General features: G+C 42.6%; 1 protein-coding gene across 4 annotated transcripts in view; it reads left to right on the top strand.

Moving 5' to 3' along the window:
- The window catches only part of CDK19 (cyclin dependent kinase 19), a 1195971-nt gene that overhangs the window by 1064444 nt on the left and 106228 nt on the right, over positions 1 to 25299 (top strand). For all 4 annotated transcript variants that reach the window (XM_069234609.1, XM_069234610.1, XM_069234608.1 and 1 more), the window contains one exon: positions 17673 to 17816. In XM_069234609.1, the coding sequence (XP_069090710.1) occupies positions 17673 to 17816 (144 nt within the window). The remainder of the gene's footprint in view (positions 1 to 17672; positions 17817 to 25299) is intronic.

Raw genomic sequence — 25299 nt, forward strand, 5'->3', positions numbered from 1 at the left:
TCTTTATTAGCATCAATGCATGTTGGAAATGGCCCTTTTTGCAGGGGTTTCCCCCAATTTTTTGCCTCTAACCTCCTGTTTTTGACTGTGTGCTGCATTTCGTTTTATCTGGTGTTAGGACTCTGGGCACTTTACCACTGCTGACCAGTGCCAAAGTGCAAGTGCTAAAATGTGTTGGTGATTGGTTTATCCAAGATTGTCATAGTTGATTCACCAGCAAGTCCCTAGTGTAGTGTGCCATCTGTGCCCAGGGCCTGTAAGTCAAATGCTACTTATGGGCTTGCAGCACTGATTGTGTCACCCACCCGAGAAGCTCTGTAAACATGTCTCAGACCTGCCACTGCAGTGTCTGTGTGTGCCGTTTTAAACTGCCATGTTGACCAGGCAAGTGCACCTACTTGCCAGGCCACACCTTCCCTTTTACAACATGTAAGTCACCCCTAAATTAGGTCCAGGTGTATTTAAAAGCTGGGACATGTACTTGTGTGTTTTACATGTCCTGATAGTGAAATACTGCATAATTCGGTTTTCACTTTTCCAATGACTATCTCTCTCATGGAGCAACATGGGGATTGCCTTGAAATATCTTTTAAGTGTAATTTCCCATTGAGAGCAGATAGAGATAGGGAGTTTGGGTCTCTGAACTCACAATTTAAAAATGCATATTTTGGTGAAGTTGGTTTTTAAAACTGTAAGTTTGCCTAACCAGTCTGTGCCTCTGCCTGCCTGTGGAATACATGTCTGGGTCAGGATGACAGTTGGGCTGTCACACAAAGGGAGCTGAGGTGTGCCCTGCATATCCTAATGGGTCTTCCTGAGATAGAGTGGTGGGATGTGCTGACACTTTGGGCTGTGCCTGTCCTTACACAAAGCACTCTCCAGCTCCCTGGAGTGTGTCTGGGGCCAGGGCTGGAAAGGCAGGGTCTTGTGAACTACAAAGACTTTTCTTTGAAGTTTGCCTACTTCAGAGACAGAAAAGGTTATAAGTACTGCCTTCAGACCCCCCAAGTTAGAATCCTTCTGGACTGAGAACATTCTACCAGAAAGAAGAGCTGGATGCTGTTGGAGGAACTGCCTCTCCGCCAGTTGCTTTGCGGTACTGTGCTGGCCTGCTGCTCCTGCCCTGGGAGTGAAAGGACTGGACTTTGCTTTCTTCATCCTGCTTCCAAAGTTCTCCAGGGGCTTAGACTGAGCTTGCCTCCTGCTAAGAAGTCTCTGTGACATCGAAGACTTCATGTGCCAGCACCTGATCTCTCTTGCTGAGAATCTTGAATTGTCAAGTGCTGCCATATCCAGTTCTGGGCCCTTAGAAGTGAGTTCTGGTGTAACCAAGAAGAAACAAGCACATCGACTCCAGAGCGACTTCAGAACTGACACCTCTGTCTGACTCCGCACCCCTGCCTGCACCGGAGCCTTGGTCCCCACTGAGTGCAACCACCTCATCTAACGCCGCAGGCCCGATGTAGCGCCTCCAAAGTCCCGCCACAGTTTGAGTCCCGAGTGCTGAGTCACCAAAGCCCATGACACACGACTCCACCACAGCAACTGTGGCCCCATACTGTGATTGCGACACCGCAAATTCAACACCTCACGCCTTGACCTGCTGGATTAATCGACCCAGTCCTGTCATGAGGAACCAACACCTCGCCACTGATGCTGCATCACCTCCCCTGCAACCATAAGGAACCAACCCCTCACCTCCCCTGCCTAGCAGTAAGGAACTGATGCCTCACCTCCCCGGTAGCAGTGATCGACCGATACCGCACCTGCTCCAGTGACACCTCACCTCCCCGACTCCATGCAAGATCATTGTTTCCTTGTTTTCCAAGGTGCTGTACCTGGGGTCCGTGCGACTCCGTGACCAGCCCGCATTGGCCCGTGAGTGGCTTCGTACTGTTGGGAACGACTCCGTCAAGACGTCGTGTTAGCTCTAGTTGGAGCTATTGTGTTTCTAAGTGATATACTAACATTTAATCTTTGAAAGTTCATATCTTTGCTTGTGTATGTTGTATTTTTGTTGTTTTTATCTTGTTTTACTAAGATATTGTCTGTTATTCCAAACTGATGTGGAGTACTTTTGTGGTATTTCCACTGTGTTGCTGTGTGTGTGTGTGTACAAATCCCTTACACATTGCCTCTAAGATAAGCCTGACTGCTTGGCCCAGGCTACTAAGGCAGTGAGCGGGGGTTATCTTAGCTGTGTGACTCCCTTACCATGAATAGAGTGAAGGTCCCTACTTGAACAGGTTGCAAACCAGTGCCAGCTAGAGACCCCATTCCTAACAATGTACATCACAGGATAATTCTTGTTGGAAAAGAAAACATCCTCTTGGCTTTAAACTACAGTAACCTAGTGACATAGTTTAAGCTCACACGGTAACTGAAAAGGAAAAACAAAGGAAAAAAATGGAAAGAAAAAAGCAACAGCACTTCTTTTTAGGTGGATTTGCACATGTGATTAGGAAATGTTACTTCTCTACAGGAAAGCCAGTGGCTGAAGTAGACTGATCAATTGCCCTGTACTATGTGCTATAGAGAACAGAGGCAAATTGGGATTTATAATTGAACAGACGAATGAATGAAGTGGGCTGACACAAAGTCCCTTTATACATGTACATATGTATGTGTTTTAACTTATTAATTTTCTGATTACATGAAGTTGGCAAACCATTAAAGATTTCTCTAGGCCAAACCAAAACATGGTTTTCTGAAGATATAGAGAACTCCAGTGATATACCGACCTCTGCTACTTCAGTGAAAATCAGAAAAATGTTGCAGTGTTCACTGTGACACAGCTCTCAAACGTGTGAAAATGTATTAGTGGTGTTTATCCAATAGAATCAATGAGTCCTCATCACTCCAGAAGGAATTCTGGTGAACCCTTGAAGACTTTTGCAGGACTTAATGTATAACGCCCAAATTTCCCCTTTATAAGTCTTAAGCAGTTCAGTAGCCAACTTTTTTCATGCATGCTTTTAAAACTGATACAATAGACTCAGAAATCAAACACCCAACAAAGAAAAACTCAAGCAACCTTTGTGCAGTGTCGTCACCTCTTTCTGAGCACCCGAGGCTTGATATCTTCACCCCAGTTACCCCAAAAAAGTTCACTGTGTTAAGTCAAAGTCAACTAAGCTCAGGACCTACACATTTAATTTGCCTGGTACTTTTTTGAAAACCTCATCTTACTGACAGCTGCTGCTATTTCTGTTATAAGCAAAGGCACTAACCTCATATTGGCTAGGAAATCCTCTTAATACCCCCAGAATCGCTGTTCTCCACGGGTTAAAAAAAAAACACCTCAAGGTGATGCTACTGGTTGTGTGACTCTTTGCCAATTTCGAATCTTCCAGACTCTGTGAAACTCTTAGTGAGAGTGACGATTTTTAAGCTACAATTATTTACGAAGGACCTTCATCCGACGGGCTTTTGTCCAGTCCAGTCCCTCTACCGATTCTGAATTGTTTGATATTGGAGGTGGATAGCAACAGTGTTGGGGCATTAATTCTACCTGACATGGGAGTGGTCTGTGGCACTGTACCATGGCATTATCTCGAGCAGTCGGTGTGATATTTGCTGACAGAGTTCTGTGCTGGAGTGGGTAAAATCCTTCCTGATACGAGGTTAGAATGGTCTCTTTGCCTCCCTTTGACTTGCAGCCCCAGGAAATGTATTGTGCGTTGATGAAGGGTTTCTCCCTGTCTCAGTTGTTGTTTAATGTATGAGCATTGGAAGGTCAATAGGCCCATTGAAAACAGTGGAGTGCTCAGGGCTTATAATGGCCGGTAGACGCCTATAGCTCCAACATTCCAATGTTGTCGTTCACAGCTGTTGCTGTGAACAAAGGCCTCGCGGAGGGAGCCTTAGAGGATTTCATTTTCCTGGGGGCTCCGTGAGGCCTTTGTTTTATTTGTTAGAACATTCTGCCTTCTATTGTCGAATGTTCTAATAGTCTTACAGCCCTTCATAGCTAGGCTATACCGGCATTAAAAGTCCCACACCCTTGTTAAAGGACCTTGCCGAATGCTGGAGCGGGCTTTTAATGTCCGGTATAGCCTGCTACGGCGGGCTATAAGACTAAATAGGCCACTTTTTATCAGATTGATTAATTTGTTTTATATCAGTTTCTTCATGTATGCTGATAACCCCAGTTAACATTGTGCATTCTAGCATTATCCCTTGGGAGGTGTAGGGCATTCCCATCCTGTCTCTTAGCAGTTGAGTAGTAGATAAGTTGAAAATAAACTCTGCCAAAACAAAACCATGATTGGTGGGCATCACTGAAACCTACACCCATGGCCTACTCAATTACATAGATAGGGTATCTAACTTTCTCCTCTTATTGAGCTAAAGAATTTGAGAATTTTAGAGATACAAACAGGGTTCGACTGAGACACAAAATAGGCCAGGTTACCTAAATAAAAGTTGCCCCCATTTGTTAATCAAATAGCTAAACAAGGTCCCCTGCATTTGCAAATCAGGGTTGTTTTGAATTTATAAAGAAGGCATGCTGGAGGTGTAGGGCATTCCCTTCCTGTCTCTTAGCAGTTGAGTAGTAAATAAGTTGAAAATAAACTCCGCCAAAACAAAAACCATGATTGGTGGGCATCACTGAAACCTACACATCTAATGACCCCTGGCCTACTCAATTACATAGATGGGTTTCTAACTTTCTCCTTTTACTGAGCTACAGAATTTGATACAAACAGGGTTCGACTGGGACACAAAATAGACCAGGGTACCTAAGTAAAAGTTGCCCCCATTTGTTAATCAAATAGCTAAACAAGGTTCCCTACATTTGCAAATCAGGGCTGTTTTGAATGTATAAAGAAGGCATGCTGGATAGGTGTTTTGAAAAGTATGGGAAACTGCATGCATTTATTCTTGCTGGAGGCAATGTTTGTGGTAATATCAAAGAAATCAGCAGTAGGAACCTTCCCACCTGACCATCAAATAGCCCACACAACCTGCCCACAGACTCATCTCAGACACGCCCACTGATACTGCCTGATTGCCCTGTAGGCCAGTCTGACCCTGGATACAAAATTAAAATTGGTTCTCCGGATTGTTAATGTAGTATGAAGGCCAAGTTCAACTCCTTTTGGACCATTAAAAGGTTATTTTGCTACCTCAACCTACCCATAGATTACAGATGGAGATGGCATTTCTATTTCCAATTTATTTTCCATAAGCAGTACGTATCATGATGTGATGCGGAATCTCTAGTGCCTGCAGAAAGTTGGAGTCCTCAACAGCTACTCTTTTCGGTGTTTTTGTTGGAGACAACAACTTTCAACTTCATTGCGTACTGCTCCCACGGAGGTGCTTTGCAGAGTTGCCAGGCCAGCGAAAGGGACAGGGGAGTTTTTCTATTCCATCTGGTCATGGGGCCAAGTCAACCAGTTTTACCAGTGGCGGTTGCCACTTAAGAGGGGGGGGTGGGGCAGGGGGGGGGTGAGGGGAGGGGTGTGAAAAAAACAAAAGTTAAAAAAAAAAAAAAATGCTTACCTTCAAGGTGAGATGCATTCATCTCCCTTCCATCCTCGTCCTCTTTTCGACTGCACAAAGGCTCCCAGCCAATCACAACGCTGATGTTGCCAGCATGACTGCAGCATCGTCATTGGTCTGAACGGCCTGCTTCCCTGCTCAGACTGGGAGTGGGAGCCTGGTTATGTCCTCCACTCGGCTGTGCAATTTAGCCAGGGAGAGAACATGCAAAATATGCATGACTGTTTGGCCGAACCAACAAGGCCAGCCAAACAGATATGCACACTTTGTACTGCAAAAACGCTCCTACAGCCCTCCTCCAGCCAGCCCCACCCCTTACTCCCAGGAAAAATAAAATGACAATAGCATTGCATTATTATCATTTTATTTTTCCTTTCCCCACAATCTAGTGGGGTGACGCTCCTTCGCCTCAGCAGAGGGGCCGCCCCTGAGTTTTACAGTGCACAGGCTGTGTAATATGAGCAAATAAGCGAGAATGTCTCTGAATGCAGGGCAGCGTTTCCCGAATTGTGTGTTGTGACCCACTGGTGGGTTGTGAGCCGAGATTTGGTAGGTCACAGAAGTCCAAACAACAAATACAGATTTTTATAAATTCTATATTTATCTTGCCACATTTGCTCTACTTCAAAGACACTGGGTCAAACGCCCAGCAGTGTCTTCTGACAAATTGGTGCTTATATTATTTAATATGAGGTTTGGTGTTCACAAACAAAAATAAAATGAAATATGGCACAATCTTGCTGGGGTACAGGGAGTGTAAAAGTAAAGGATGTGGGATGTCATTCTTCTGTCATACACAGAAGAATACTTTACTTGGTGGAATGGAAACCCGGTTACCATACATTATCAGTTGTGTGCAGTGTAGGTTTATCAGTGAAACTGTATGTTTGTGCAAAGTTAGTGGCCATTTCATTGGAAAGTGTACTGTCTGTAAATGGCAGTGCGCTACCACACTATTCTTTAGTTGCAATAAAAAAAGTGCCTGCCTCATGTCAAAGGTGGGTCGATTATGTTTGTTGTTCTATAAACTGGGTGGTGGTTTTAAAAGCTTGGGAAGCACTGATGTAGGGCATGCCAAGCAAGATGAGGCGATGTAGGTTTCACAGGGGCTGTTTCTGATACCAGCGCAGCCATGCCCGAGTAGTGAAACCTAGTTTCACGTGTACCCGACCAGAGCTTCACATTTTGCTTCAAGGAAAAATACATTCTGTGTCTACCCGGTGCTTCAAAACCGTCTACACTAAAGCACAACCAATACCCACTGCATGTCCCTTGCGCAAATGGAAGAGTTAAACTGCATAAGCATCTTACTTTGACTTTAGACCAGTTGTGTCCTGAGAGAGGCTCTTATCAGAGAGAGCCTGATGAACCCCATCACCTATCACTGACTCAACCTGGTACTAGAGGGCACCCAGCGGAGGACGAGAGAGACTGAGAGTGTCTCTCAGCAGTGAGAACTTGAGAGACCTTGTTAGCACAGAGACTATCAGACTCTGCATGCCAATATGGAGTGACAGACTGAGAGAACTTCCCATCGTAGAAAGAAAGAGTGCAGGAAGAATCCTGAGACCACAGAGAGCCTAAGAGATCCTAACTGCTGGGAAAAGCTGAGACACCCTGCCACCATTCATCCTGAGTGATTGAGCTCTGAATTCCTGCCTCCAGCTACAGTCTGAGAGGACATGGCACCAGATAACCTAAGACAACCTTCCAATAGAGTGCCTGAGAGGCCTGGTACCCTATCAATACAGAAAGCCTGACAAGAGTTGCAAGCAGGTTACCTATGCATGCAATTTCATGCTAACCTACCGTCTTATAATGTTTTTTTTTGTCAAACTATAACAAAAATCATTGTAAGCTGGCAACTGGTTCATGCAGATAAGTTTTGACGCATGGCGACTATCGTCTGGCAGTTTTTTCTCTGTTATACATTGACAACAAAAGCATTCACAATGGCTGCGCATGTGCTTGCACAGATGGCCATCTTGAAGTGGTTTTGGCCAGAGTATGCTGAAGCAAGCATGTATGGGTAAAGTCAGTAGTAATACGCCTGCATAGTAAAAATGAGAGCTCTTTACCAAAGCTTTTTTTAAGGTTTGCTACCATAGCTTACAATTTAATAAATAACGTGTAACAATTACAATATGATGGGCAACCCAGTATATCCTTGGGGGCTTTGGTATTGAAACTGTAACAGGTAAGGGTACCAATAAGGGATATGGTATTTCCTATTATAAATCAGCTGTCATGGCCCCTTATGCATTTGACCCAGGGTCATACCTGTTAGCTTTGGTCTCCAGCAACCATGAGCATACTGTTTCTCTCATGAAGGTTTATTCTTAGCAATCCATGACTTCCGGCACACTTTTGCTACTTTTCTATTCCAACCTTAAATGTATGTAGGGGGTTTTAAATGTGCAAAACTAACTGCAAAGCAACAGGGAGCTGTACAAAAAGTACACAAAGAGGGAAAGAGTACAAAGGATGGGATGCAGGCCTTCGTATTACACAAGTGAATTGTTGCTTGAAGAGAATATTTTGAGTGTAGTTGCAGTCCGAAATGGGCGAGGAATGAGTTTCACATTCTGAAAGTCTATGGGGAGAAGGCTCGGTGTCATAAGTACACATTCTGAAAGTCAATGGGGAGAAGGCTCGGTGTCATGAGTCCTCATTCTGAAAGTCAGTGGGGAGAAGGCTCGGTGTCATGAGTCCACATTCTGAAAGTCTATGGGGAGAAGGCTCGGTGTCATGAGTCCACATTCTGAAAGTCACTGGGGAGAAGGCTCGGTGGCATGAATCCACATTCTGAAAGTCAATGGGGAGAAGGCTCCTTGGCATGAGTCTGCATTCTGAAAGTCTACGGGGAGAAGGCTCGGTGGCATGAGTCCACATTCTGAAAGTCAATGGGGAGAAGGCTCCTTGGCATGAGTCCACATTCTGAAAGTCTACGGGGAGAAGGCTCGGTGGCATGAGTCCACATTCTGAAAGTCAATGGGGAGAAGGCTCCTTGGCATGAGTCCACATTCTGAAAGTCAGTGGGAAGAAGGCTCAGTGTCATGAGTCCACATTCTGAAAGTCTATGGGGAGAAGGCTCAGTGGCATGAGTCCACATTCTGAAAGTCAGTGGGAAGAAGGCTCGGTGTCATGAGTCCACATTCTGAAAGTCTATGGGGAGAAGGCTCGGTGGCATGAGTTCACATTCTGAAAGTCTATGGGGAGAAGGCTCGGTGGCATGAGTCCACATTCTGAAAGTCTATGGGGAGAAGGCTCCTTGGCATGAGTCCACATTCTGAAAGTCAGTGGGAAGAAGGCTCGGTGTCATGAGTCCACATTCTGAAAGTCTATGGGGAGAAGGCTCGGTGGCATGAGTCCACATTCTGAAAGTCTATGGGGAGAAGGCTCGGTGGCATGAGTCCACATTCTGACAGTCTACGGGGAGAAGGTTTGGTGTCTTCCTTCCTTCCTGCATTTTTTTTTATATCTAGCTTGATGATTATAATGCAGGCCAACGGAGATCATTATCTTTGTTTCCGATCGCTGCACCACTGGAAGTCACCCTTTGCTGCTGGCAGTGCATTGTGGGAGCTATAACCATGATTCACTTTCATTGCACTGATTTGACTTACATACTTGAAAATAGTGACTTGTTAAAGGAAAGCCGCCGATAGGAAAACGTGGTGACTAGAAGCAAGTGGAATCTTTAGCTGTTGATATGCTTCTGAGGGCAACGCTCACCAGCCTGTGATAAGCACTGGGCGTGGTGGCTGAGAACTGCAGCTGGAAACATGAGACAAACAAGCCCTACATGAGTCATATTCTTTACATAAATCAGTGAGCTGTTTTCCGCACAACACGTTGGGCTTTAAAAGCATTCGCCTTTCAAGAGCTAATGGATGGTACCAGAATTTACAGCCACTTAACAGAAGACTCTTTAGTATTAGTGATTGCTAGGTTTCCGTTTACTATACACACATGCATTTTGGGTGCTTCTAGACACTACCAAATATGCTAATAAACATTATGCAATTTTACTGCTGTCCTTTTGTTTTGGTTTCTCACTACAGATGTTGTAATAAACATTGATAGATCGATTACTTTCAAAATAATATTTATTTTGGGGTAGAAGTTTGATTAAAAAAAAGTCACTAAAAATGATAAATGTTACAATAGAAAACCAGCGAAGGGCACTATTGTCGCGTAGGCTATCATTACTCTAATGAGACTTTTGTATATTGAGCAGCAGAATCGCCTGCGGTGTGGGGAGACTGAGCCCCACCACTGCAGGTGGCCTCATCTCTACCCGAGGGAGGGGATGACTGGGCAGCCGAGCGCATGACTGGGAAGCCGTGGTCACTCAGGTCTCATCCGTTTCTCTCAGTTACATTAGTCTAATCTATACAATGATAAACAGAAGCAGTATATGTTTCAGTAAAGTTTTTAATGAAGCAACTGCATCTTGGATAGCAAAGCGTGAGCTGCAATAACCAGGACGACACAACATGACAGTATTAAAATTGTGACAAGGAGAGTGAAGCATAAGAATAACGCTATCATATTGTCACAACAGTCGGTAGGCTAACTCCTGCCTAAGCTATAATAGAGCACAGCGTGTTAAGCTCTAATTCTGCCCTTCAGGTTCCCCTGGGAAGACATCATCCCCCATACCTGAACAAAGGCCTGCGGTCTGCAAAACAGCTGCAGCGAAGCATTCGACAATCAGCATACAGACGTGGTTGTCTGGCTGGAATCTCCCTCTGACGTGTAAGGGACAGGGAAGTGTTTTTATAATAACACATCTGATATTCTGAGAAAATGTCCCTATGTAAGGATGTGTGTTTTCTACAAATGTCGGAGACTAAACTTATACCACGTTCACCAGCAATGTACCTTGCTGTAGCCTTGGGAGAAGCACAGAGTTAGCAAGAATGTCTTGTTTGAGAACAGAGTGCTGGCCCAGGCAAAAACAGTTAGATAAACAGAAAATAAAACAAGACCGTAAAAGTGGCTATTGTAACAATAATAAAATAAAGCTGAATAAAATATATCTAGGTTAGAGTGCACAGCGGCTTGGCCTAGTGTGTTAAAATAACGCGCATGGAGCTATAGCTAAAATGGCTACACAACACTATAAAACCATATTTCAATGTGTTCACAGGTTAAGTAAAGCATCACAAATTTCAGCTTTGTGATATAACATCATTAAGCCTTACAGCATGTGATCAATTAAATATTGTGTGTCTCTTTACTAATAGGCGCTTGTTAGCTCATTTTTTTTTATCAGGGTCATTAAATCAAAGAAGTCTGATTATTTAGCAGATGAGAACCAAAAATGTTTAAAGTAAGTATAAGAAGGAATGGCTTCTCAACCTGCACCACAAGAGTTGAATGAGCCATCTTAAACATTAGACTGGAGGTGTGGCGTGGGTGGAGACCTGGGGCGATATCTTTCTGCTAAGCTATGGGTATGAATCATCATATTTTCAACCCATTGTTCTACACACCAAATATACGGACGGGCAGATACAAAACAAGCAAATGATTTTGCGTCTAAGTCTGCCTTCATGAGGTCCAGGATCCAGAACTGAACCAGAGAGTCCACCCACTCAGTTCCTGCCACCATGGATCCGGAGGCTCATAAGATGGCTGCCACAGGAATTCGGATTCAGTGCAGGACTGGGATACTGATGTGCTTGTACTCTTTCCCAAGAAGGGCATGGTGTTCTGACGGATATAGAAACTCATAGTTTCCCTGCTTTCACCCAGTAGCACACAGACCTGTGAAGTGAAAGTGACAGGTGAGCACTGTGGCAGCTCTAGAGGACCAGAAGACATACTGTTATAGTTCCCTTGGATCTGTGCCCTGCTTGCTGAGGGGTGCAATGGGTGGGTCCCAGATAAGTCCTGGGGAAGCAGGTGCTGGGAATCCTGAACCTGAATGACCATGCAGCATCTGAAACAGAAACATGGGACTGGCCTTGTGGATGGCTGGGCAGCTTGTAGGTGATTGGACTTGATATAGTTACTTTTATTTGCACAGCAGGAGAAGATCCCAGGCGGGCATGCATCGTCCTCCTTTTTGATCACTGTAAACAGTGGTGAGCCCTAATCTTAGGAAACTTCTTATGGTCTTGCTGATGGCTTGGTATGAAGCTCCGAATTGACACATATGAATAAACATTCACTAACCATTACAGGTACACCTAGACTGAATTAAACCTCAGGGACACACAAAAGCAACTTTCATAATATATTTTTAAAAGCTGATTAGTGTTAATACATCTATCTCTGTGCTATTACCAGCCCACACTATCAGTGTCCTGGAGGTTGTTGTATTGCAACTGTTGTTTTGTTGAACCTTGACATCGTGAGCACCATGACACCATGGTACTTTAATGTTGACCCTCCAACACCTGATGTCCACATAATTGACAACTCACAATCTCTTGGCTTTATTTTTTTTACTGTGCTGGTAGAGTGACTCTGTATCCAACAGCCATCCCCCATCGCGCTTTTATTCATTCCCTTCTTTTTCTAGCCTACATTTGAGATGGAGTAGCAAAAGTACATCTTATCAGCAGTAGGGTTTGTTTGTGAGTTCTTCTGTTGTTGGATGTAGGTACCCTTTCCGGAAAATAATAATCTGGTCAGATTTCTCAAATCATGGCACTAAGGCAAAACAGCTGCCAAAAGACATGCTCACTACCAGAGGAGTGATCGGAAAGAAGCAGTTCTGATTACCCATCAAAGGACAGTGAACCTTGATGAACTACTGGCTGGGTGAATTTGCAAGGTGCTTCCTTTGGAAACATTTAGTGCTCTGATGACAGATTGGGATTAAATGGTTTCTTTTTTCTCAATATGTTAAATAATTTTAAATAATCCACAATTGCAGACTTCACCACTTACTTACTGTACAAATGCTCCTGCTCCGGCTAATATGGTATAACGCCTACAATGCCCAAATTTGAGTGTATGATGGGCATTAGATCTATTTCACTGATACTTCACATAGATTGTTATGGACTTTTGAAAATATACATTTTACGTGGTGATTATATTTCAAAAGCAATATAGTTTGTTTTACTAAAAAAACTACTCAGTTGAAAAAATTGCAAAGCAATTGCAGCACTCTAACAATATTTTACTATATCTATTACTGATCTGGTCATTCTTTGCAAAAAGTCCAATGTTGAGATGTTTTAAGCTGAGTAAGTACCTAAACATGCCAAACGGGGGTTGAGTGTGTTGTACTTTGAGCAACCACACCTTGAAGTCCTTGACAAACTTGATGACAATACAATAGCTCTGCCTCATAGGATGTTCATTGATAGCCTTAAACATTAGGATACTTCTATGCTACCTGTGGGGTCCCTGGAAATCTTCATAACTAATATATATGACTAGATAGAAAGAACACCTTTTCCATATGTAGCCAAGGAACCTAAAAAGCCTTTCAAAGGCAAGATTTTCTGAAGTGTGCCTGGTTTATTATACAAAAAAATCTTACAACTACATTGCAGCACCTACATTAGAAATGCCTTCCTAAAATGCCTTCCTAAAATGCCCAACAAGCCTCATAAACAACAACATCAATATCCCCTCTCACTATTCCGCAAAAACAATACAGACCACACACATCAGCACATCAAATCAACACAAACTTTCATTACACTTATCGTTACACCCACTCCCACCCTCAGGACTACACAAAGAATACAAGTCCCGTCCTATCTTTACTCCTACTTTCTCACTCTTCACAAACACCTACCACAAGCACCCCAACCCAGGAACTTTCATTCACTTGCCTCTCCTCCATTGCACAATTTAGAACCTTACATCACGATCCACATGCTCCTCCACTACCCCTAACCCATACTCCATCCACACTAAACAGACGCAAACAAAATAAACAACATGTCACTCTGAACAACCTTGCATCCCCTTGTCTATTACATAATAAGACTACCCTACAAAAAACAGTACACTCTTCATGTCTCTCTCTGCCACCAAGTCCACCACCCACACACACAGACCCAACAAAATGCCTCCTTAACCTGCTGGAAGAGGAACACTATATTGAAAAGCAAGTTAATGGTGAGCCTCACACAGTTATCACAGCTAACAACACTTCTTCTTCAAGCTCATATTATACTACTTACCCTTCTCCTAAACAAAACAACACTACCACCAACACACCTTTTCTAAATTGCCAGCTCATAAATGCTCGATCACTCTCAAAAAACAAGCACCACATCTACGACCTGCTCACAGATACACAACCTGACTTACTATTCATAACTGAATCCTGGATGGGAGATGACATGGCCCCAGTTTTGCACAAAGCCCTTCATCCGGGCTATCAAACCATCACACAAAACCGTATAGGCAAGAGAAGGAGGTGGACTAGCTATTATATTCTTACATGCAATAAACCTCAGTAAAACAGACAACATGTCCAAACAAGGTTGTGAAGCCCTCCTCCCCAGATGCCACCCTACTCCAACTTCCTCCTGTAACTTTCTCCTTCTTTACAGACCTCCACCTAACAACTCCACATTCCCTGATGCTTTTCTAGATACATGCTCAAACCTTATTACACTATACTCCAACCTATGCATTCTTGGGGATCTAAACATTTGGTTTGACAAACCCAATATGCCCTATCCAAAAGCTATCACCACTGGCCTAGTTGCATTGAACCTATAACAGATTGTACACAATCCCACACACATCACTGGACACATTCTAGATGTCATTTTTGCTAAGCCTGAACTAGTTACCGTTCATAGAATCATGCCAATCACTTGGCCAGACCACCTTTTGATAACTTTCCGACATAAAACTCCACAAATCAACACACCCCACAAGTACTTACATACATGCACCTATCGACCATGGCGCAAACTCAGTTTTGATGACTTAGAAACACAACTAACAGACAACACAGATCTAGATACAATTAATTCTGCGCCAAAACTTTAGGAGTGGCTACAGGAAGCTTTTGATATCCTAATACCACTTAGAAAAACTAAATACGACAAAAGAAAACCAACACCTTGGAGAAACACATAACTTAAAAAGATAAAGCAACAAATCAGAAAGTTGCAGCGAACATTGCTCAAAACAAACAACCGTCAAGACAAACTGCAGCTACACAACCTTAACAGAATATACAAATCATCAATCAAAAAAGCTAAAAAAAAAAAGGTACTACTCAGACAGAATTCAAAATGCTAAATCTACAACCAAGGAATTTTATAAAATTCTCAATGAATTTCGAAAACCTACATGCATGGAAGGAAGTCATCCCACTACTCAAGGTTTCACAAACAAACTGGCAACTCACCAAACAACCGAGGCAGACACATTGGACTCCTATTTAAAACAGAAGAAAACAATCAGCACCAACCCCTTTCCTAAAATGCCCTCTAAGAATAAACCAACCCAGCCTCTACAGTCCTTCCAACAAATATCCTAAGGTGAATTTATGGATTTGGTCAAAGCAAGCAGGCCTCCTGGTTGCCCTTCTGACCCTTGTCCACCACAAATCTTCAAGAACATTCTTCTATCTACTTCTACTGCCACACCTGTAAGAAGAATCATCAACAACTCTTTAACTACAGGAACTTTTCCTGTGGACCTGAAAAAGCCATACATACGACCGTTATTAAAGAAAACAAACCTAGACCCGCAAAACCCCAACAACTACAGACCAATCACAAGTGGACCTTTCCTGGGCAAATTGATAGAAAGAGCAGTATTCGCCCAGATGTCACAATTCATTGAAGACAATTCTATACTTTCAGACTTCCAAACTGGATTCCGCCCAGGAAGAGGCACTGAATCGGCACTCATAGCAATCTGGGATGATCTTAAAAACACAGTCGACCGCAATGGAGTTGCTGCACTACTTCTCTTTGACCTCTCGGCTGTCTTTGATACGGTTGACCATGACACCCTAAATCAAAGACTCCACGAAGCCGGCATACAAGGGACTGCTCTCGACTGGATTACTTCCCATCTTCAAAAAAGATCTAATATCATCTACTCGCCCCCATTCTCGTCCAAACCCTACCTCATAAAAGCAGAGGTCCCCCAAGAATCAATCATCTCACCTTTGCCTTTCAACATCTACATGATATCATTACAAGAACTGATCAATGATTTCCATCTCACATGCTACAACTATGCAGATGACACGCAAATACTACTTAAATTAGAATGCCCCAAAAACATTGAAAACACAGAAATCTTCAGTTGCCTCAGAGCCGTTGATTAGTGGATGACCTGGAGCCATCTCAAACTAAATACCTCCAAAACAGAAATACTCATATGTGGTGACTGTAAAAGTTATGACCCTCTGTGCGTCTGGCCTGACGATCTCGGACCACCTCCTCAATTATCCAAGGAAGTTAAAAACATTGGAATCACCATGGATTCCAAATTAACTATGAATGCCCAAGTAGACAAATTAGCATGAACAAGCTTCATCACCTTGAAGACTCTATGACGCATCTTCTCCCACCTCGGATTTCCACACAAGGTGCAAGCTACTATCTCGCTTGTACTATCCAAACTGGATTATGCCAATGGCCTCTACCATGGATCATCTCTATCTGTTATGAAAAAGCTACAACGTATTCAGAGCTCCGCAGCATGTAGAAGCTCCATTTAAAGCCGCAAGCCCACATCTCCCCTGCCTTGAGAGCACTACACTGGTTACCTGTTGCCAGAATATGCACTTTCAAGCTGCTTTGTATCACCCACAAAGCTATACATGGAACAGGACCTATTTTTATCAGAAACAAAATAACCATCTACATCCAACAAAGAAACCTCCGCTCAAGATTGGCACCCCGCCTTAGAACACCACCATACAAGAAAAAGACTATAGGTGGTACATCCTTCTCCGTTCAAGCAGCCAAACTATGGAATTCATTACCCTCAACTATAAGAGCCACCGATAACTTTCTTGTCTTCAGAACACTACTCAAGAGTTGCCTCTTTCCTTCATAACCACCATATTCAAACAACTATGGACTGCATATGCCTAAGTTGATAAATATTTTTTCTGATTATGTGTATATTTCTAGTTATGTATAGTTCTTTAGAAAATATGTATCGCTACTATGTCATAACAATAAAATACACACACACTCTTTAAACCTGTTTGACTAAGTATATTTACCCATGGTTCTAATTATGTATTGTATGTACATATATGTGTGCATATGTGTGTGTATTCATGTGTATATGTATGTGTGTGTGTGTGTATGTATATATATATATATATATGTATGCATGTGTGTATGTTGTTCTGTGCTTGGCATGTTCGTGGGTCATTGCATGGCTCCTTGTTGGGTTGTTATACTAGATATCTATGAATCCCTGCTCTCATCTTATCACACTTATCTACCCATCATCATATGTCATGTCTCTATCATTCTATCCTCCATTCCCACTCTGACTCATCCCAAATCCATTCTACTACTTTCATATCCTAAATAACTCTGCCTAAGCTCTTCCCTCTGCTTCCACATCTAACTCACCAAACCTTACTCTACTACTATGACCTCCCAAACAACCCTACTAAATTCACTCTCATTTACCTCACCCTGCTACTATGATCTCCCTAACCCTTCCACAGACTCTTCCCTCCTCCACCCCCTTTACTCATCCCAAGCCTATGGGATGAGTAAATGAGGGATATACTCCCAATTAACACTGCTGGATTTCTTTCCTCCTCCACCCCTCCATTACTCCAGTCAATCTAACTAACAAACTCTCATATCCGCAGCTCAAATTAACTCATAATAATACTAAAACTGTACTCATATTTCCCGATACAAAACCATCACTAATTCTTGCTGGGTTCTGTAGTAGCTTGCTACTCGCCGAAAAGCGCTTTGACGCCTCGTCAGGGGTAGTAAGCGCTATATAAATCCTATTACAATTACAATATGCTTTGCATCACAAGAATTGAAAAAATGCCCAGCCCTATTAAGAATCCAGGGGCTTCCAATACTCTTGATCAGCGGTGGCTCCAAAGTAGTGGAACGGTTTAAAAATAAACTAGCAGTACCAGTTCCGGTCTATTTCATTCACTTTCACCGCTTCAGTAAGGCCACAAAACATCCTTTCCTTTTCCTTCATTTTTATTACAGACATATGGGCCATCGGATGTATATTTGCAGAGCTGCTGACTTCAGAACCTATTTTCCACTGCCGGCAAGAGGACATCAAAACGAGCAACCCTTTCCACCATGACCAGCTTGATCGTATTTTTAGTGTCATGGGATTCCCTGCAGGTAACTCGTTGTTAGAAAAGTACAGTTTCCAATGTAGTACTTGGTTTGTGCTAATGTTTGAAAAATATAATGTGCACACGTAGTGCTCTTTGTGATAAAACAGTTAAATCGAAGAAGCATATGTGTTTTGGTATAGCTTCTATTACCTCGCGAAACAATTAGAGATCCATTGAAAAACTACGGATCCCATTCCAGGATAGTCTACTGTTTACTTATTTAGATGTTTTGCATAGCTACAACGCCACCTGGTGAAGACCTCACGGGGCAGGGTCCGCTATAACACATAATCGGACAACTGGGCTAGTCAGCCAGGTTGACAAGTGATTCCCACTTGGTCATCCTCAAGGATTGGATGTGATCTGTTATGAAGAAGTGGCAGGTTGGGTCCACAGGGCTGTCCCTTGTGACTGAGGAGATGTTGAGGGAAATGTCGTTCCCTTCTTGAATACACTTTTTGTCATTTTCCTGTAGATCTCCATTGCTTGTTTAAATTATTTTAACCTGTAAGGCAAACGTCGTACTCCTGTTCTTTTTGGGATTGCCTTTCTGCATCGTATCAGTGCAAAACAGTTCGTATAATTAATGATTTCTTACTCAGTATTTTGAAAGTCACTAAAACTTACTGCAAGAATTATATGTCATGGTGGATGGTGATGCACATTGTGAATCTATTGCCAAATTATAAACTCATGGGTAGAGGATCCAACAAAACGAAGAGGGGCGATTCAGATGACACTGATGGGCAGAAGGACCCTATGTCCCAAAGGGCCCTGGCATATGTGACTAAGCATTATTGCATACTTTCAAGGTCGAGGCTAGCACCTCAGGCGTTAGTCTCAAGCCAGATACTGCCAGGGAGTAAACTAACTACCCAAAATGTAAGGCACATAGGGTTGGTAGAGAAGTGACTACTGTGGTGGCAATAGTCCTCACTCCTTTAAAAAAAAAATATTAAAAGTTTTGTTTTACTATTGCAAACAACGTCTGAACTTTCGACAAGAGTGGAGGACCGTGATACATCTGTCAGGGTACATGCCCGGTTGCACATTACAGATCTGTATCTAAAGTGAACTGCTGTTTTCTTTATACATAGAACAACTGCTTTATATAACATTTAAATTGTCTTAAAATGTAGCCTTCTTCATTATACTTAAGGTGGGTGTTTTTCACGTGGGTATTACAAGCATTTGGTTAGTTTATGCATGTTTCCAGAACATACAGGAATTGTTCTTCGTTCTTTTCAGTTTCATCCTAATTTCTTCTGTTACAGACCATTCACCTGCATTTCTTATCCAGCCTTCTATGCTGGGTGTTTCAGAGCCAATCATAGCGGGTCACAAGTTACAACCTACCAAATGCATATTAATAACGTAGGTCAGACTGCCACCTACTACGAATGATGATTGATTGTGTGAATTAAACTATTAGTACATAGGTCAGTTTGTGAAATCAGAATCGATTCGATAACAGTCAGTGTAAAATGTGTGACCATTTTTACTGAATTGATTCTTATTACGTTTGACCAATGATTTCGTTTCTGGGCCCCAAATGTTCACATTCGACGGGTATTCCTGTTTACACTGTTTGGTGGATTCCAGACCTAATACAAATTGAGTATTTACATGTACTTCACCTTTTTGTGCTATGCCTGGCAACAAGCAGGACCCGGCTCCAGGTGTTAGGCCAGTGTATCCGGAGTACACATTTCTCTGACTGGTGCCTCCCACTTCGCTTCTAGATAATGAATGATCAGAATTATGTGGTCTGCACTTAAGTTTGAAGATAGCACACCTTCTGATTGGGCCTAGTCTAACACAAGTGTTGCCGAGACCTGAATAAACGTTTATTATCAAAGCTGCTCCCTGTATTTTCTTCAGTCATGGAAAAGAGTTCTTCCGCACTAGATCAGAGATGGCATTTGACCAGGTCATTAGTGAAGCCCAGTAGGAGGATGAGCTCCTGGACTTGAGAAAGATCGCATGCGAAACAGCTAAGATAGTCTGGAGCCCAGATGACCTTCACCAGATCTGCAAAAAAGATACAGTATACACCATGTTGGGGTCAGGACATGTCATGACCTTTGAGGGAGTGTAGCCCTTTCACATCAGGCCATTGGGGTTTATCATATTGGCTAGAGCTGATTACTTTGAGTTCGGAATCACTTAAACCATCATTGTCCTATGACCCAAGATTCTGTTACCCACAGGCTTGAAGATGTCTTAACAGTCATAAGGATGTTGCAGCACTGCAGCAACCAGACTCCTTTTCCCTGCAGCGCCTTACTTGCCAAAACAGAGTTTTGCCCAGATATTGGCTGAAAGCTCTGTATTTTTTTCTAGATCTAGAATTGCCCCCCAAGTTGGGTAATAGGTCATTGGCATGGTCAGAGCTAATATGAGGCTTATCAGCTGATGTGATTCCCTTGTTCACAGATGATGTCCCCAATAGGTAATCCTAAGATTCCACACCTAGGAAACAGACTCCGCATTATGGTCACCCATTTTTTACCGCCCAGCTTTCTAATATCATCTGTCCTGTTTTTATTTGGACCAGGGAGGCTACTTTATGTAAGCCTCACCCATTTTCCAAGTTCTGGTATAAAATTCATTATCTACAATACAGTGGCAAAAGCTTCCAACTGAAAAGATTGCAAGGCTTTTCTTTATCCAAATAGGCAGTTAATTACATACCCTCCTCACTCCTGCTGAACCTACTTTTAAAAGATATTTTACTGCATGTATGCCTGTGTTCAGTGACATTCTCTAGGCTTCCTTCATCCACTAGGACCGCCATTTTTACTCCTCTCTTAGTTACAACTAGTGCCGCCATCTTGAGTGGCGGTCTAGTCTTTGAGTAGCTGCAGCTCTGGCCCATTATAAAGGGCTCCATGAGGAGGACGCGCGCAATGGGCGTGCCGCTGGTGCACCTAAGGCGCGCCCAAGGCAAGCCAGTCTGCACCTGTCCGCGCCCTGCCGAGACCAGGGGCCAGGAATGCCAAGCAGGTAACTCCCAAAAGGCTAGTTTATTCAGCCCCTCAACTTTCAGCCTTTAGAAACCATATTTCACATCCCTGTTAGCACATTTTAAATTTGGATACCCCCACTATATCCTGTAATATGTGTCAGTGGACTCCTCAGCTTCATTCCTTACCTCAGCTAAGGAATAACTTAGAACAGGTTGGCAAACTTCTGTTAGTCAACTATCGCTCCTTACCTGCTCATAAATTCCATATTCACTCACTATTAACTGACTTTGCCCCTGAGGCTATATTTTTAACTGAAACCTGGCTATCTGAGGAGTCTTCTCCTGATATAGCCATGGCTCTACTCCGGGACTATCTAATCCTTCGATTACATAGACCCCATTCCAAGGGAGTGCGAATTGCAATTATTTTTAAAAACACTATCAAATGCTTCACTCAAACTCTGGCTATTCCTGATTGTGAAAGTCTTTTCTTGTCTTTAGAAATTAATGCTATCTTTACTTTTTCTGGAATACTGATTTATCGCCCTCCGGGTCCTTACAGGAAGTTCCTTCAGGCTTTACCAGAAGTGATGGCAGATTTTGCTTGTAGGAATTCTAATATTACTATTTTGGCTGATTTTAATATTCATGTAGATGTTGAACACAATAATTTGGTGAAAACTTTGCTTATGGATCTGGAAGCCTTAGATTTGGCACAGCTGATTCTTGGCCCCACTCACATTAAGGGCCACACTATTGACCTGGTGTTCAATAACCTTTTAAATCTGTCAGCCCGCCCGCTTCCCTTGGTATGGTCTGATCATTTTTTTATTTTGCTCACACTTCCCACACTGCACCTTTACAACCTTTATCTAGCAACTCAACCCGGCGATACTGGTCAAAGTTAAATCGTAAAGACTGGACAGACACTCTAGAACTCTATTAATGAGCCTCGGTCAGCAGAGGTATTTAATGAATGGATACTGAACTCCCTTGACACCATATTACTGGCTAAGACTGTTCATAAAATCGTCCGCACTAAGAAACCTTCCTGGTTCTCCCCCAAGCTGCGGCAGTTAAAAAAGGAATGTAAGCAGCTTGAAAGGAAACGGAGGAAAACCTATGACGATGTCTCTAAATGCAAATATAGAAGAGCAATCAGATCTTATAATGTTAAAATTAAAGCTGTACAAAGAATGTTCTTTTCTTCTAGAATAGAACAATCTTCCAACTCCCCTAAAGAAATCTTCTTAATTTTTTAAGAACTGACTCAGGACCCCTCTCCAAGCATTTGAGGTCATGCTTCTATAGAGCATAGTAACAACTTAGCAGGCTTTTTTCAAGAGAACATTCTCGATATTCTATGAACTTTTCCCCCATAACCTTTCCCAAGAGGCCAAATTTATTTCCCAAGAAGCATTCCATCGTCCGAGAGCCACTCTTTCAGTCTTTCAGACCCTGCTGGAGGATCAAGTAATGAACCATTTATGTACTATAAAATCAGGCTCCCCCCTTGATCCTGCTCCACCGTCTATATTGGCTTTAGGCTCAGACGTCATAGTGCCTGTTCTAACCAAGGTTCTTAATAACTCTCTTACATCTGGTCAGCTAAACATGCTGTTATTAAACCCCTACTCAAGAAGCCTAGGCTTGATCCGACTTTATCGAGTAATTATAGACCAATTGCTCTCCTTCCGATAGAATCCAAAATCATTGAAAAACATGTAAATAAACAAGTTACAGGTTTTCTGGAGGATTATAATCTTCTGGACCATACCCAGATGGGCTTTAGACCTTTACACAGCACTGAAACTGCCCTTTTGGCTGTCACAGAAGATATCCGTTAACGCCTGGATTCAGGCGGATACACAGTAATCATTCTATTAGATCTGAGTGCCGCATTTGACACTGTAGATCACAAGATACTGCTACATAAAATATCTCAGATGGGATTTGTAGGCACCTCCATTGAGTGTCTGTCCTCCTTCTCGAAGGATAGGACCTTTCAAGTTTTGGATTGGTCTTTCTACTCCAATTTCTTGCCCCTTAGTTGTGGAGTGCCACAGGGCTCCTCCTTAAGCCCCACTCTTTTTAATTTCTATTTGTCCCTTTTCGCAAAAATTATTGAACGCTATGGACTATCCTTGGTATCCTATGCTGATGACACTCAGCTGGTGTTTTTCTTTTCTACCAAGGCTAACCTAGAACAAGACACTTTATCCTCCTGTCTTCTATATGTTGCCAATTGGATGGCAGATAGCAAACTCGGATCTTCATCAGCTTTTTTAATTAACTCTTTCCGTGCTAAGACATCCAGGTAGGGAGGTAGATCCTTTGCCTATAGAGCAGCCAATGTTTGGAACTCCCTCCCCTTAGAGTTTCGCCAAGACACTTCTGAATTTTCCTTTCGTAGGAAATTGAAAACTGCACTGTTCTCAGGATAGTTTTGATCCCATCATCTAGTAATCCCTCATCAGTGCTGGGAGGCCTTCTGATAGCCATGCGTCTTACAAATTCCATAAACTAAGCTAAACTAAACTCCTTCTTAGTGCTACCAATCACATTGAACAATCTCAGTATGTATTTTATGTATTTCTGTTCTAGCCCAGCTACTTTCCCCTTTTCTTTTAAAAGTATTTTTTATTGTGCCTGAGAATTCAGTGTAGAGATTAGCATGTCAACACTCAGCTCTTTCCTGAACCTGTATCCGAGAGGCAGACTCAGAGGATGCAGACCAAACTCTATGAAAGCTTTAGAAGTGGCATCAATGTTGGTACTTGATGGTGTCTGGTGGCGAGCCCATGGGAGTTAGTCATCGTCCACTGGGGCCCTATCCCCTGCTGAATCATCTAGGCTTTATCCTCCGGACCTGAGAAGCAGAGAAGCCAGTTGCCTGACCCCCAGGCCTTCAGCAGGACAATTACGCTCTTTTCAAAGCTCCCCGAAGCTTCGGAGCTGCTGGAGCTTTCTGTCGCCTGCATTGCTGTCTGTTGATGTACATCTCAGGGAAGAAGCACAGTTTTGTATCCATACTGTGACACTCCAACAACAAAGAATACCAGTGCAACTGCCACAACTAAATTAAATGCACTGCACCTCGCAACTTTGTCAAATGTGAGGTAAGCCATGGAAGAAGCCAGGAGAGCTTGCCGAGTATTCCTTTGAGTACGTTTGTGACCAAATCAGTCCAGACAAAAGCAGTTATGGTCACCACAGAGGTACAGTACAAACCAGTACAGGAAGCAAAGGCTGTAGATGAAAAAGGAACAAGTACCTGATGCAACTCCCCCAAAACTTCAGTGAGGGATCAACAATACCCCAGCTAACTTACTGCTCCTGGCAGTTCATCCTCCAATTCACCTAGCTGTGTCACTACTACTCATGCTTTGATGATTCATCCTACAACCAATGAATATCCTAATACAAACCAACCTTTCAGTTCTTAAAAACTTGAGAGATGAACAATAAAGTGGTAAAAGAACTCCAATGGTGAATACCTAACACCTGGGTCTCCAAAACACCGGGCACCTTAAGAGGCCATCAACAATCTCACACCATTTATAAAAACAAATTGCAAATGGTTAAAAAAAAAATGAATAACAGGTCCAAGGCTGCAGAGGGGAGGTCAAACCATTGAAAACCCAAAATATACCCTCTATTTACCTCAAAGGTTAGTCAACCCCAGCTCTACTCCCAACCAATATCAACAAATAAATTATTGCCCAAAGTGGCTGCCAAACTGCTAACAACTATTAAACAAAATCTTACAATGGATTTTGAGATCATAACAATTAAAAATAATGCTTGGAATATAATATTGGTGAACTAGCCAACCTAACACTAAACCCAATTGTTCAGACTTTTTCTTCATCAGCTTGCACTCCATGCTGATGTGTGCACCATTTGGGGGATATTACTACATCCTCTCCACCAGAAATATTTCTTAAATGCAATTATATGCAAGCACCACCAAGAATGGAACGCATGTCAAAAACCTTTTGCGCTCGGCCTTCAAATTGATCAGCACAGGCAAACTTCTGCCCAGAGGCTTCCACACGAGTCTTTGACAAATCTGGTCACCATGTATCGATGTGATGAGTCCTCCCAACCAACAACTAACTAAATATGACCAAATGGGCATATCCTCCACTAACCTGGAAACAAATCTCTTACAATTCGACCTGAAACACTGGTGGGACATGGCTTCTCTAAGGGCATTGACATTATAGGCCCTACACCACTGACAATGCAAGTGACACAAGAAAACCATTTTCATCAATCTGATGACAAGACCATTATCTGTGACTTTGTCTTAACTAAAAACTTTATATGCTTCAAAAGGCCCTGAAGGCTACCTCTGTCTATTGTATATGTTATATCTATTAAAAATTGTTCTAATCAGCAGAATTCTCTGTCAATCCATTTTAAGCATTTTGTTTGTACCTTCCTAGCAAGGACAAAAGAATAACAGTACAAAAATTGTTTTAAGAATTAAAAATATATTTGAATTCATCTTGTT

The sequence above is a fragment of the Pleurodeles waltl genome, chromosome 5 (genome assembly GCF_031143425.1).
Source record: "Pleurodeles waltl isolate 20211129_DDA chromosome 5, aPleWal1.hap1.20221129, whole genome shotgun sequence".
NCBI classification, from domain to species: Eukaryota; Metazoa; Chordata; class Amphibia; order Caudata; family Salamandridae; genus Pleurodeles; species Pleurodeles waltl.